This window comes from Rhagoletis zephyria, unplaced genomic scaffold (genome assembly GCF_001687245.7).
Source record: "Rhagoletis zephyria isolate East Lansing unplaced genomic scaffold, Rhagoletis_zephyria_1.1 Rzeph_scaffold_01819, whole genome shotgun sequence".
Classification (NCBI taxonomy): Eukaryota; Metazoa; Arthropoda; class Insecta; order Diptera; family Tephritidae; genus Rhagoletis; species Rhagoletis zephyria.
In genome coordinates this window covers 73,816-87,421 of record NW_016158903.1, presented here as the reverse complement: position 1 = coordinate 87,421, position 13,606 = coordinate 73,816, and the positions used below count along the sequence as shown (strand labels likewise).

At 33.8% G+C, this 13,606-nt stretch overlaps 1 protein-coding gene across 1 annotated transcript; it reads left to right on the top strand.

Moving 5' to 3' along the window:
* The first annotated feature begins 631 nt into the window (after window positions 1-631).
* On the top strand, window positions 632-8,795 carry LOC108365254 (uncharacterized). Its single transcript, XM_017619245.1, has 3 exons — window positions 632-875; window positions 945-1,087; window positions 8,540-8,795. Exons 1-3 carry the CDS (start codon window positions 663-665, stop codon window positions 8,544-8,546), a joined length of 363 nt encoding a protein of 120 aa, XP_017474734.1. The 5' UTR covers window positions 632-662; the 3' UTR covers window positions 8,547-8,795.
* The last annotated feature ends 4,811 nt before the right edge of the window (window positions 8,796-13,606 follow it).

Sequence of the window (13,606 nt, the reverse complement as noted above, 5' to 3'; positions counted from 1 at the left end):
ATCCATGGAAGAAAACGTTCGTTTACTTAAACACGTTAAAACCCCAGCTAAACTAGATGCCTATGAATCCCTTTTCAACGCTATTAATGATAACTTAATGAATCTAGAACACGGTGCAATTGAATCTCCTCTATTTAATTGTATCAAAAACTAAATGTTTGTTTATATGTTTATACAGAACTTCCAACTGTCTCTCTAATGTAACTTCAATGTCAATTCTAATGTAACTTGTATGTATGTATAATTGTAAGCATCTATTATGTTTCTATTGCCCTGTCTACTTTTGTCGTCTTGATTAGTGTTCACTTGACGCTGGCTGATGATGGTTGCTCAGTTGTCAACCGAAATGCATCGGTGAAAAACAATTAAAACCCCAATTTACAACAAACAAACAAATTGAGTTTTTATTATACGAAATTTTGCGGTCTATAAGGTTACACAAAAAAATTAAAAAACTGAACATTTTAGAAGTAACAGACTTTAGAATGGTGACACAATTCCCCCTGACAGCATGCACTTAGTAGACTTAGGGGTTACTAAAAAAATTCTTAAATTTATTATTAAAAGAGCGAAAGTAACAAACATAAATGAAAAATTATATTTTATTGCTAATTATGTCCCATCAGAATTTAGTCGCATAGCTAGGAGCTTAGATGAAATAAATGCGTGCCAAATGCGAAATGGAAGCTCAGAATAAGCCATTGCGAGAGTGTAAAGTCGTGGCGAAAAAAATCGAGAGGTCTGTTCTTAGAATGACCGGTGAAATTCAAGATGGTAACTTGAATGACGTCGCAAGTTCCTTACCACTACAGTCCTCCAGCGCTGTAATAGAAATCGAACAAAAATTAAAAGAGCCAGAATACGCGCAAGCAATGGTAAAAAATTACATAAATGTATGATTGCATACCTATTTACGAATTTAATTCTTAACAATTATTTTCTAGATTACGTTTATCCACAAAATAAAGGGTTTGTCTGAGAACTTAAGCAGAGTTATCCGGAGCATTTTTTCTGACGATGTGCTGGAGCTCTACAACTGGGACGGTACGTGGGAGAAAATTGTTGCTAGTGGACAAAATTTTGCGAGGTAAATATTTATGTTTATCTTTGAATATCTTTCTTTATCACTTCCTCTTATATTTAAGTAGATGTTTTTAAAAAACAAGGCACGATGGAGTTTGAAAAGGCCATAAAAAAGGCAGTTGAGTTAAGCCACCACCGCGTTCACCAGAAAAAATATTTAAACAAAAACCCAAGGAAAATAAGTAGATTTAAGGTTATTTTTACAGTTAAATTTTCATCTAGTTTTACTACACCATCATTTTTTTTAAATAACATGAAATGAAAACNTACCACGATTGTTTATTAGGAAAAACTGAAAAAGCAACAAAGTCTAAGCGGTAGAAGTTATAGCAGCTATTTCGGAGATCACCACATCTCCTTATCAGACTTCTTTTTTCTAGACTTCAGCAGGGATCGAACCTGCGTAATCGATGATCAAAGTCAGAAGCGTTAACCACTGAGCTATGTACATCCCGTTTTTACATTTTCATGTTGTTTAACTGCCCAGTTGAACTCATATTTTTTTTACTCTACATTAAAGTGGTCCAAAAATGTATTTGAAAAAATTAGGTCGGATTTTTAATGCCGCTACCGCCTAGGATTGTTCTATACCGAAAGAAAATATACCCCTATTTTTTTATTTTGAAATAAAAAAAAAAATTAGGGAGGGCTCAAAGCGCTCAAGGTTTCCATGTATTTTATATGGGGAAAAAACAACTTTTCGTAGAAATAGTGTAGGGTTCTGGAAAATCATTATTTTTCAAACGGAGAACTTTGCTTATCTTCAGAAAATAATGCCCAATTGTTTCATTAACCATTTTTTCATGCTAACTATATTTTATAGGTCCTCCAAAACCGCAAAGAAAATTCAATGGGGGACGAATAAAAAATCTTTAATATTAGAACATGGTTAAATAAACAATTGGATATTAATATTGGAAGTCTCCTGAAGAGAACCACAGTTTTCCGACCGAAAAATATTAATTTTCAAGAACTTTATATCATTTCTATGAAAAGTTCTTTTTTTCCCCATATAAAATACATGGAAAACTTTGAGCGCTGTGAGCACTCCCTAAATATTTTTTGATTTCAAAATAAAATAAATAGAGGTAGATTTTTTTCGGTTCAGAACAATCCTAGGGGGTGGCGGCTTTCGGGTTTCGGTAGGGGTAAAATTTGCGAAGCTGTAACGCATATCCCAGCAAAAATTTCGAAGGGCTTAGCATGTGTATTTCAGCATAAAATTTGTATTTTCATTAGAAGCACCCTGTGTTTGCTTTTAAATGGTTGCATAAATTTAGGAGGAAATGCGCTACAATTGATTATTACTTCCGATTATTTAAACTCCGCACATGCATACGGCTTTGTATCTATATATGTACATAAATATGTATGGACTGATTTGTTGCAACTGGGCATGAATCGTTCAAACGATACTGACAAAACGATGTTGTCAAAACACTGATTTATGCATTTGTGTTGCTGTTACGTATTACTGTTACTGTTACGTGAAGCAAAACTGGAATCGAGTTGACGATATCGCACAAACGATCAAACAATTTTTGATTTTTATGAAGCAAGACAATCTCGACACGATATCGTTCAGACGATTGTCGTCATACGTGATTCATGCCCTGGTTTTGATATTCGTAGATGGTTTTAGGCATAGGTTTAGTAGTCTATTTTGATAAAAAAGCAAGGCGAAAATTTAAAAAAATACTGAAATCATTTTAACTGGGACCGTTGATAACTGATGAATATACATGAATATATGTATGTATAATATGCATATGTATGGATGATATAATAGCTCTGATCCAATACTTTTCGTGTAAAATCCTGGATAAAGGTCAAACAGCAAAATCACTCTCTGACGTGAGAGTAAAAAGTGAGTAACAGCAAAACGTACGAAACAAAAAAGCATCGGGTAAAATCCTGCAACTTCAATCTCTACACAGCTCTCCCAAAAATCGCTCAGATTATATTCCGAAAAGAAAAACTAAATTTAGGAATATATACAAATAGAAATGCTCAAACTATAAGCTCAAAAACAATAACTGATGCGGTGTTTCCAAGATATTTTAACGTCCTTGAGTCACAAGTATATATATAAGTATCATATTTTATCAATCATACCGATAATTTCATGTATTGAAAGAATTAAAAATGAAAATGAATACAAAAATTAAATTAGCAGAATGAATAAAATTAAGTGAAATTAATGTTTAATTTCTAACCTAACCTACATTTGTATGTATGTAACTGAATCGCCTTATAACAGCTTTACATATAAAAAGATTATCCTAATTTTCGAGCTTAACTCCCTAATCTGTTATTAGAAAAAGAGATTAGCCATGCAAAATTATAATTCAAAATATCTCAGATTAAACCGATAACTTTTTGGTGTCCAACCTAGTTTTATCGATTATACTTGCGAGGAAGAGGAGGAATGTCAAATGTTAAAGTAAACAAAAATTGACGCTAGTAAGGAAAATAGGTTTGTAAAGGCATTTTTAATAAAATATTCAGTTAAAATATATTGAAATGGCATAATATGTGTTGAAGAAGAAAGTGACCACGGTGGCACAGAGAAGAAGTTTAACTTTTCCTCGAGTTGTGTGAATAACAAGCACAACCAATTTGACAGCTAACGAGCTTTGCTTGAGATTATATTTATATGTAAACCATGATTCAATTATTAAAGGTTTTGTAAGTAGCTTGTTTCTAAAATTTGACACTCCCATCCACAGGGATGGTTTATGGAAGCAGGAGAAAAACGGGAAGAATTTAATCACACTTCCTAAAATTCCATAAAAAGAATTTGATTTAATTATTTAATTTAAACAAGCTTATTTACATCGAATATAATAAAGATTGTTATTAAAAATAAATATATGTATGTAAATATAAATATGTATGTATGTATATACCAAACCTGCGTACGTCAGACGGTGCATAACTCGAGAATGGATGGTCCACTTTGAGCTTTTTTGTTGTTGTATTTGTTTGCCAGATGCAGAATGTCCAGATTTGGCGATTTCGCGATGTCGCGCGTAAAAATTTAGGGAATCGCCATTGGCGATTTTTGGTGATTTTTCCCTTCAAATAAATTTTTTCCAATTATAAAAATATACAAAACTTAGTTTTCCACGATAATTTTATAGAAGAGGCTAATGAACTGCGTGATAAACTTTACTTAAGAAGCATATTAAAAGGCTGTCAAAAATGTTTAATCACCCTAATCGAAGTACTTTTGAAACGATTACCTAGTCAATTAAATACTTATAAAAAAGCTTTGATTTTGTCACCAGAAAAGTGTGTGAATCCCAAGAGAGCGAGTTTCAGGGACCTACCAATTCACTATTTGACTTTAAAGGAAAGGAAAGCAGCGGAAACGGAATATTTAAATCTTTTGACTTTCCCATGGAATAACTTTTCTCAGAACCATTCCATCCGACTCTGAAGAATTTTGAATATCAAACAGTAGGGGTATCCTCGAAGTCTTGCACGATGCACGGATTGCACGAAATGCAAAAATACTGTTCCAAATTTCGAAGAGTACGAGAGCACCCCATTGCAAAGTGGTAGCAAGCAGCGAAATTATGTATCAAATACAATAACAAGAGACAGCAAAAAAAAATGAAGTGAGCGAGATGAGGGGAATAAGGGAAATATGTAGCAATTCCAACAACAAAACAACTAGCACAGGGTCGCATTTATCTTGTTATGCTATTTCGCAAAATATATACATGGGTTTCGACGTTGCATATTTTGCAGCGATAGGAAATGTTGTTTCTCAAGTATTTTCTAGTTGTGTGTTTGCAAGTTATGCAATCCATGCACTCCGTGCTACATGCAATGGCTGTGCAAGATTTGGAGAATACCTCTAGTATGTTATCAAGGTTGAATTGCTTAAATATGACAACAATAGAAATGTATATCATTCAGACGCTATAGGTGATTTTGAAGAAATTGTGGAAATAGCTGATCTCGCCTTATTATAGGTTTTTATTTAATTTTTAGCGCCGAGATCTTAAAAGCGGATTGTGCGATTAATCAATTAATGTGAGTTATAATAAATATAATAATTGCGCAATATAATAATTGCAACTGTCAGAATGTTAATCATTGGCTTACACAGCCGCAATTGGCGATACGTGCCGGACGAACTCAGGAAGAATAAAGAGAACGAGCAGCTACTGAACGACTGAGACAGGGTACGTGATCTGCATCGTCAAATGAGTAGTGCCGTAAGTGTGCAATTACATCGCGCCATTGACTAAACCGGGCTGTCGTGTGACGATTGGGCCCTTGGACGCGGTTTGGCAATATTATATTGCGTCAAAGTCTCATCCGGCGATACCAAGATTGTGTTGTGGAGGACAATACCTAAATACATTCGTTGGCTCATTCACCAGAACCATTGCGCACTTTACTTTACAGCGACTTGGCAGAATCAAGAGGTCCCCACGAATATCGACAAATATATTTCGGCATTTAAGGGAATTTCGTCTCTTTAGCCTACATTGAATTTCTGTAGTCCAACGATTCTTACCCATTTTGTCTTGTTGTCGGCAGTGAATGAAGAACAAACATTTCTTCAAATTTAAAAAGTAAAAATTTCACTACTAAAAATTTAAAAATGTTCTTAAAACTTGCAAAGAAATTTGGAAAAGAAATAACGCTGTTTTTGTTTTTGGGAGTAGGGTGGGAGTGTCATTGATAAAATTAGAGCGATTGAAAGTTTTGCTTACAAAACCTTTCATTATTGAATCATGTATGTAAACGTACTTTTATGCTTTGCCGTTCGCATATGTTTACACATAAAATTTCATGAGTACCTAGTACTCACGCCTTTTTTTTAATATAAACGTAATACATAAAACCATATTATAAAGTACTTGGTTCTGAAGAAGTACAAATGCGCACATCAACAGGAAAAAAGAAAGACGCAAAACCATGTGACGCTTGCTATTGAAACTGCTGTGGAAAAAAATTAAGATGCTATGAGCAAAGCAAAAAGGATTTCCGAATCCACCGTGAAAAAAAATCGAGCTCAAACAGAAATGGAATGTGCAAAAAGTGTTGAAAAAGTGAACGTGGAAAGTGGTGGTGCTTGCAGTTCAAATGAACCGCCGAAAATTTTGTTCTCAGCGGGGGGAAATATTGAAGGGTTGGACTTGTCCGAACAAGAGTCCCGAGAGTATATTGAATATTCAGAATCATCCAAATCGGAATCAGACTGTTTTTACAATCCTTCGCCCCCACATACAAGTGTAGATAGCTGTGAAGAAATTATGTCGTGGGCTGTTACGTATAAGGTCTCACAAAAAAAAAAAATTGATTTGCCGATGTCTGCTAAAGCTCTTTTCAACAGAAGCAGAGAAAAAATTAATGTTGGAGCGATTCCTGGAGGTGAATTCCTATACTTAGGAATTCAAAACTATTTTCAGTCTAATAGTTTTGCTTATTTACAAAATAAGGAAGTTTTAATTGACGTGGGGGTCGACGGCTTAAATTTGTTCAAAAGCTCAAATCGTGTTCTTTGGCCAATCCTTGGAGCTATAGTGGGTATTCCTAATGCCAGCCCTTTTATGATAGGTTGCTTTTCCGGTTTCAAGAAACCACAAAATATAGACAGTTTCATGACTGATTTTTGTGCTGAAGTGAAATTACTTAGAACAAATGGAATTCAAGTTGGCTTTAATCTAAGGCGTTTAAAATTGAACGTGCTTTTATTTTCAAGTGACTCTCCCGCTAGGGCATTTTTAACTCGTGTTATTGGACATAATGGGAAAAACGGATGTGCCAAATGCTGCCAGGAAGGGAAATTTAAAAATAACAGGGTTTGCTTTTCAAAACAAGTTGGAGCACTTAGGACTGATTTTTCTTTCCAATCTCGATCTAATCTTTATCATCACAGTGGAGAATTTAAACAAAAAAGAACATTTTAGAAAGAAAGCACACTCTTCTCACAAAATAACATCGCACTATCATCAGAATAACATCGCGTTTCCTTACCTTATGCTCCTGCCATCACCAACACATTGAAACACACCTTCGAAAAATCTAATTTGCAAATCGTATACACAAACAACAATAAACTAAGATTCGCGCTTGGTTCAACGAAAGACAAGTTGCCGATAGAAGATCAAAGTGGAGTATACGAAGTAACTTGTTCGCATTGCGGCTGTAAATACATTGGACAAATAAGGAGGGCGCTGCGTGCTCGAATCGAGGAACACCTGCGTGCTGTACGGCTGAAAAAGATGGACAATGCTATCGCCGCGCATGCATTGGATTTAAACAATTCTCGCTCTCACACCACAATATCCATGGAAGAAAACGTTCGTTTACTTAAACACGTTAAAACCCCAGCTAAACTAGATGCCTATGAATCCCTTTTCATCGCTATTAATCAGGGACGTGAACCGGTTTTGAACCGGACCGGGTTTGAACCGGAAAACCGCTTTTTTCTATTAATTAACTGAACCCTTAACCGAACCGAAATTTTCCACAAATGGTTGATCCGAACCGAAAACCGAACCACGTTCCTAAAGGTTTAAAGGTTCATTTCAACCAATTTTCAATAGATAAATGTACCCACTTTGTTTTCTTTTTGGTAAACCTACCATGTTTTTTTAGCATGTGACAATATCAAATGTAAAGGCAACCCATCTCATTTGACAGACACTTGACCCTTAACCTTGCGCGCTGTTGCACTTGACACTTGACACTTAAACTTGCGCGTTATTTTTTTTGTTTTTCGAACCGTTGAACCGAACCGAAACCCCGGTTCAAAGACCATGAAAACCGCTTTGACGAACAAATCCAAAAGTGCAAAAACGGTTCGAACCGCTTAACCGAACCGACCAAATTTTTCATCCGGTTCACGTCCCTGCTATTAATGATAACTTAATGAATCTAGAACCCGGTGCAATTGAATCTCCTCTATTTAATTGTATCAAAAACTAAATGTTTGTTTATTTGTTTATACAGAACTTCCAATTGTCTCGCTTTGTTTACAATTCTAATGTAACTTGCTTTTTCACACATATTATTGTTTGGACATGTATTTATGTATGTATGTATAATTGTAAGCATCTATTATGTTTCTATTGCCCTGTCTACTTTTGTCGTCTTGATTAGTGTTCACTTGATGCTGGCTGATGATGGTTGCTCAGTTGTCAACCGAAATGCATCGGTGAAAAACAATTAAAAACCCAATTTACAACAAACAAACAAATTGAGTTTTTATTATACGAAATTTTGCGGTCTATAAGGTTACACAAAAAAATTAAAAAACTGAACATTTTAGAAGTAACAGACTTTAGAATGGTGACACAATTCCCCCTAGACAGCATGCACTTAGTAGACTTGGGGGTTATTAAAAAAATTCTTAAATTTATTATTAAAAGAGCGAAAGTAACAAACATAAATGAAAAATTATATTTTATTGCTAATTATGTCCCATCAGAATTTAGTCGCATAGCTAGGAGCTTAGATGAAATAAATGCGTGCCAAATGCGAAATGGAAGCTCAGACTAAGCCATTGCGAGAGTGTAAAGTCGTGGCGAAAAAAATCGAGAGGTCTGTTTGTAGAATGACCGGTGAAATTCAAGATGGTAACTTGGATGACGTCGCAAGTTCCTTACCACTACAGTCTTCCAGCGCTGTAATAGAAATCGAAGAAAAATTAAAAGAGCCAGAATACGCGCAAGCAATGGTAAAAAATTACATAAATGTATGATTGCATACCTATTTACGAATTTAATTCTTAGCAATTATTTTCTAGATTACGTTTATCCACAAAATAAAGGGTTTGTCTGAGAACTTAAGCAGAGTTATCCGGAGCATTTTTTCTGACGATGTACTGGAGCTCTACAACTGGGACGGTACGTGGGAGAAAATTGTTGCTAGTGGACAAAATTTTCCGAGGTAAATATTTATGTTTATCTTTGAATATCTTTCTCTTATATTTAAGTAGATATTTTTAAAAAACAAGGCACGATGGAGTTTGAAAAGGCCATAAAAAAGGCAGTTGAGTTAAGCCACCACCGTGTTCACCAGAAAAAATGTTTAAACAAAAACCCAAGGAAAATAAGTAGATTTAAGATTATTTTTACAGTTAAATTTTCATCTAGTTTTACTACACCATCATTTTTTTTAAATAACATGAAATGAAAACTTAATTTTCAGTTTATACATGATTCGCCTTTATTAGCGAAAAATGTTTTATTCTATTTCATTTTGTTCAACTGTGCACTTGAATTAATTAATTAATTTTTTTTTTTGTCAATGTTATTGTGGCTTATTAACATTTAATTTTTCGTATTTTTATTGAGCTTTGTACGACGATTGTTTATAAGGAAAAATTGAAAAAGCAACAAAGTCGAAGCGGTAGAAGTTATAGCAGCTATTTCGAAGATCACCACATCTCCTCATCAGACTTCTTTTTTCTAGACTTCAGCAGGGATCGAACCTGCGTAATCGATGTTCAAAGTCAGAAGCGTTAACCACTGAGCTATGTACATCCCGTAAACTCTTGTTGCTAATTCATTTTCCTTATTCAACCATCTACTATCAAGTGCAGTTGATTTGCCGCTATTTAAACTCGACATCCCGTTTTTACATTTTCATTTCGTCTAACTGCCCAGTTGAACTCATATTTTTTTTACTCTACATTAAAGTGGTCCAAAAATGTATGTGAAAAAATGAGGTCGGATTTTTAATGCCGCCACCGCCTAGGATTGTTCTATACCGAAAGAAAATATACCCCTATTTTTTTAATTTGAAAAAAAAAATTAGGGAGTGCTCAAAGCGCTCAAGGTTTCCATGTATTTTATATGGGGAAAAAACAACTTTTCGTAGATATAGTGTAGAATTCTGGAAAATCATTATTTTTCAAACGCAGAACTTTGCTGATCTTCAGAAAATTCCCAGTAATAATGCCCAATTGTTTCATTAACCATTTTTTCATGCTAACTATATTTTATAGGTCCTCCAAAACCGCAAAGAAAATTAAATGGGGGGACGAATAAAAAATCTTTAATACTAGAACATGGTTAAATACACAATTGGATATTAATATTGGAAGTCTCCTGAAGAGAACCACAGTTTTCCGACCGAAAAATATCAATTTTCAAGAATTTTATATCATTTCTATGAAAAGTTCTTTTTTTCCCCATATAAAATACATGGAAAACTTTGAGCGCTGTGAGCACTCCCTAAATATTTTTTGATTTCAAAATAAAATAAATAGAGGTAGATTTTTTTCGGTTCAGAACAATCCTAGGGGGTGGCGGCTTTAAAATTCCGACTTTATTGTTTTTAGACCACTCTACTCTACATATGTATATACATATATAGGTTTTTTCTTAATACCGTAAGTTTGAACTACATAAGTTATTTTAAATGTCTATAAAATATACTAAAATAAACGAAAAAATCAAAAGTTTAGTACATACATTTGTACCATTTATGACAGGCTTTGATATCAAGCGTGAATTATCACAGTTGACTGGTATTTGCATCAAGCGTGAGTGATCACACTTGACTGATATTTCCATAAAGCATGAATGATCACATTTGACTGATATTTGCATCAAGCGTGAAAGATCACACTTGACTGATATTTACATCAATTGTGAGAGGTCAATTCTGACGGAGTAACTCATCAATTATGATGGGTCAATCTTGTCGGACAATGCTATCAATGTTGATTAGTCAATGTTTACATCTTGTATGATAAAAACTCGTGTGCTGAACTCTGTTGGAGTAAGCAGTGCAGATATCTGTTTATGGCTTGTAATAACTTATAAGTTAGAAAATAATGCAGCATCACACGTACACAAATTTTTCCGTCAAATTTAGCACACTGCGCTTTATAATTTGAAGGAAACTTGCTCTAAGGCAATGACTGAAATTTGCATCAATTTTGTAACTCATATGATCTATCAATTGACTGTCACTGTTCTTGTAGGGCAGGGATCAACACATACAAAAACGTGTTTGATTCCAAAAGTTTTTTAGTCTTTTACCTAATTAAATTCGAAATAAAAATTATCGCATGACACCCTAATGTCTAATAATTACTGTCTATGTTTCATTATTTAAATAATAAATAATTGCTGATTTATTGTCACTCCAGTACACATTAGGTCAAATGATTACTTTTTCTGTGCGAAATTAATAGCAGCTAAAATATTGCATTATTTTAATGTAAAAAGATAAACGTTAAAACCAGTGTAAAGGCAGTAAATAAAATGTTAAACAGACTTGGCTTTCGTAAAACAGACTTTACTGCTTTTTTGTATGTTCAAAATGATGAGTATATGTTTTTAGGTAGTACTCAAAAACATTGTCCCATTAGCTTGGTTTTGACACAAGCTATTTTCTTACCATACTCAACCCCCTCCCCTTTAAAATGAGCTACATAATAAAATAAGTATGGTCACATGTACATAAATGGTTTCATCTAGCCATTAATTATGGCATTATGGAAATTCCTAAATTAAAAAAAGAAAAATATTTACTACATGTCTCGCAGATATGTCTTGAGGAGAGATTCCTAAAGCAGTTAGTCTTCATAAAACACTTCATTTTCACTTGAGGTTTCAGTATTTCCAAATTTTCCACCGATATTATTTATATTCAGAATACAAATGGTGCTTTGTGACACATTTATCAACAACCGCTGGTAACTTCCTGAAAATAATACGAATGTTTATGAAACTAATTTGTTAAAAGAATGTTCAAAGCTTTATTCACTTTGATTAAAACAAATTCGAAATTTAAGTCCGTAAATTCTCTCAAGGATTTGCCTTTTTGCGAAGGCTGCTCATCAATGGCCTTTGCGAATCGGCGCTAGTGTATTTGTAACACAGCCTCGGCTACGCTACAGGATATGAAATGTAATCCAAATTGAGGCTGCTATTTTTTTTTTGCTATCACATACTTCCATTTTCTCTATTTATCGCCATTAAAATGGATTATTTATCACCAAAAAATGTTGGAGATAGCTAAACATTCGGAAAAAGGTTAGCTATCCTATTTTAGCACTTTAGCGATAGCGAAAGTTAGAATCCGGCTGATGGTCGACACAGTTGGCTTTCTGATTTCGAAAAGAACCTCATCAGCAAGAAACGCTATGTTTTCAGATTTAAATATTTTAGCATCCTTTCCAAATTGTTTCCCATAATTTTCATATTTATTTGATAAATAATTGCAAAAAATACGCGTTTTTTCTTCTAAGAGTTTCATGGAACTTTCGCAAATATCAGCAGCACCAAATTTTTTTCAACATGGTTGACAACCGAAAAGGCTTTTCTTTTTTTGAACATCCAATCAGCCAAACTTCAAACAACTTGCCTTTTGTCATAGCATGATAGCCCAGAAAAAACCGTTTTTCTTGAAAACGGCTACAGACGGCAAGATAAGTGAAACAAATTCAACTGCCAAAAGTAAACAAAATTGTAAAAGCTTACATAAAATCATAAACGGAAATAAATCAGAAAATTTTTGAGGTTATGCAAATAAGTCAGTTTTTTGCAAACAAATGATAAAAAGTCACTTTTTTGAATTGAGACCTAGGTTCTCACTTAGATATAGTTTTGTTTCCCATTTAAAATTTTCCTTTAGTTATTCGAAATTTACAAAAACAATGCACTTGAAATTTACAAAATAAACCGGTTGCGCAAACAACATATCAATAGCATTTTGAAAGTGTAACTTTGGTTTATTGCTGTATAACGGTGTTTTTTATTTTACAAAACTAGGTTTCTGTTATTTTGGAGTATGCCCTACAGAATGGCAACAAAAAATAATGTAAAACTGCCTTTACGAAATTGGACTTTCGCACAGCCAGATGTATCATTTGACCTAACGTGCAGTACTACGATTTTAATAAAGTACTAAAAAGTAGTAAGGGGTATCAAAATATTCCCTTTTCTACTAACCTCAAATACATGACCGGAGTATGAGGGCCAACAAATAGTACAAAAACAGCTTCTGATGTCCCCTTGTTTTTATTTCACCATGGTTCGGGCTATAAAAGATGCAGAAATTTCCATTATTAATTTACATACCTAATGCCAGTACGAATGGGAATTGCCTTAAATTTCCATTTTAATTAAAGTTACCTGATGACAGTACGAATGAAAATTCCAATGATTGATTTCGCGTGTTATTCTATTAATTATACATAATAGATTTAAGATCAAGTGAATTTAAGACTTAAAAACTATAAACTCGCTTTTATTAAAATGTGAACTTAAAAGTAACAAATAAAACTAATTCAATTCAACTTTTAAAACCAACCTAAAGTAGTATTAAAGTAATTGTCAATAAAATTAATTTTACCGGAAACCAAGCCTGGGGTGCCTCTTACATTTTGTAGTCCTTGTTGGCGCGGTTTGGCGGTTATATATAAAGATTTTGTAATTTGGTATGTTGGCAACCATAAATGTATTCCGAATTTTTGTAAAAATGTATGTAGGTGGCAACGCTTTGCCAAAAAAATGTAACCGAGGTTTCAGCCATTATG

Bases quoted from the DNA above. Each gene is read 5' to 3' on its own strand.
- LOC108365254 (XM_017619245.1), top strand. From the start codon at position 663: ATGCGTGCCAAATGCGAAATGGAAGCTCAGAATAAGCCATTGCGAGAG. The intron at 876-944 runs GTAAAAAATTAC...ATTATTTTCTAG, and splicing joins CAGAATACGCGCAAGCAATG to ATTACGTTTATCCACAAAAT.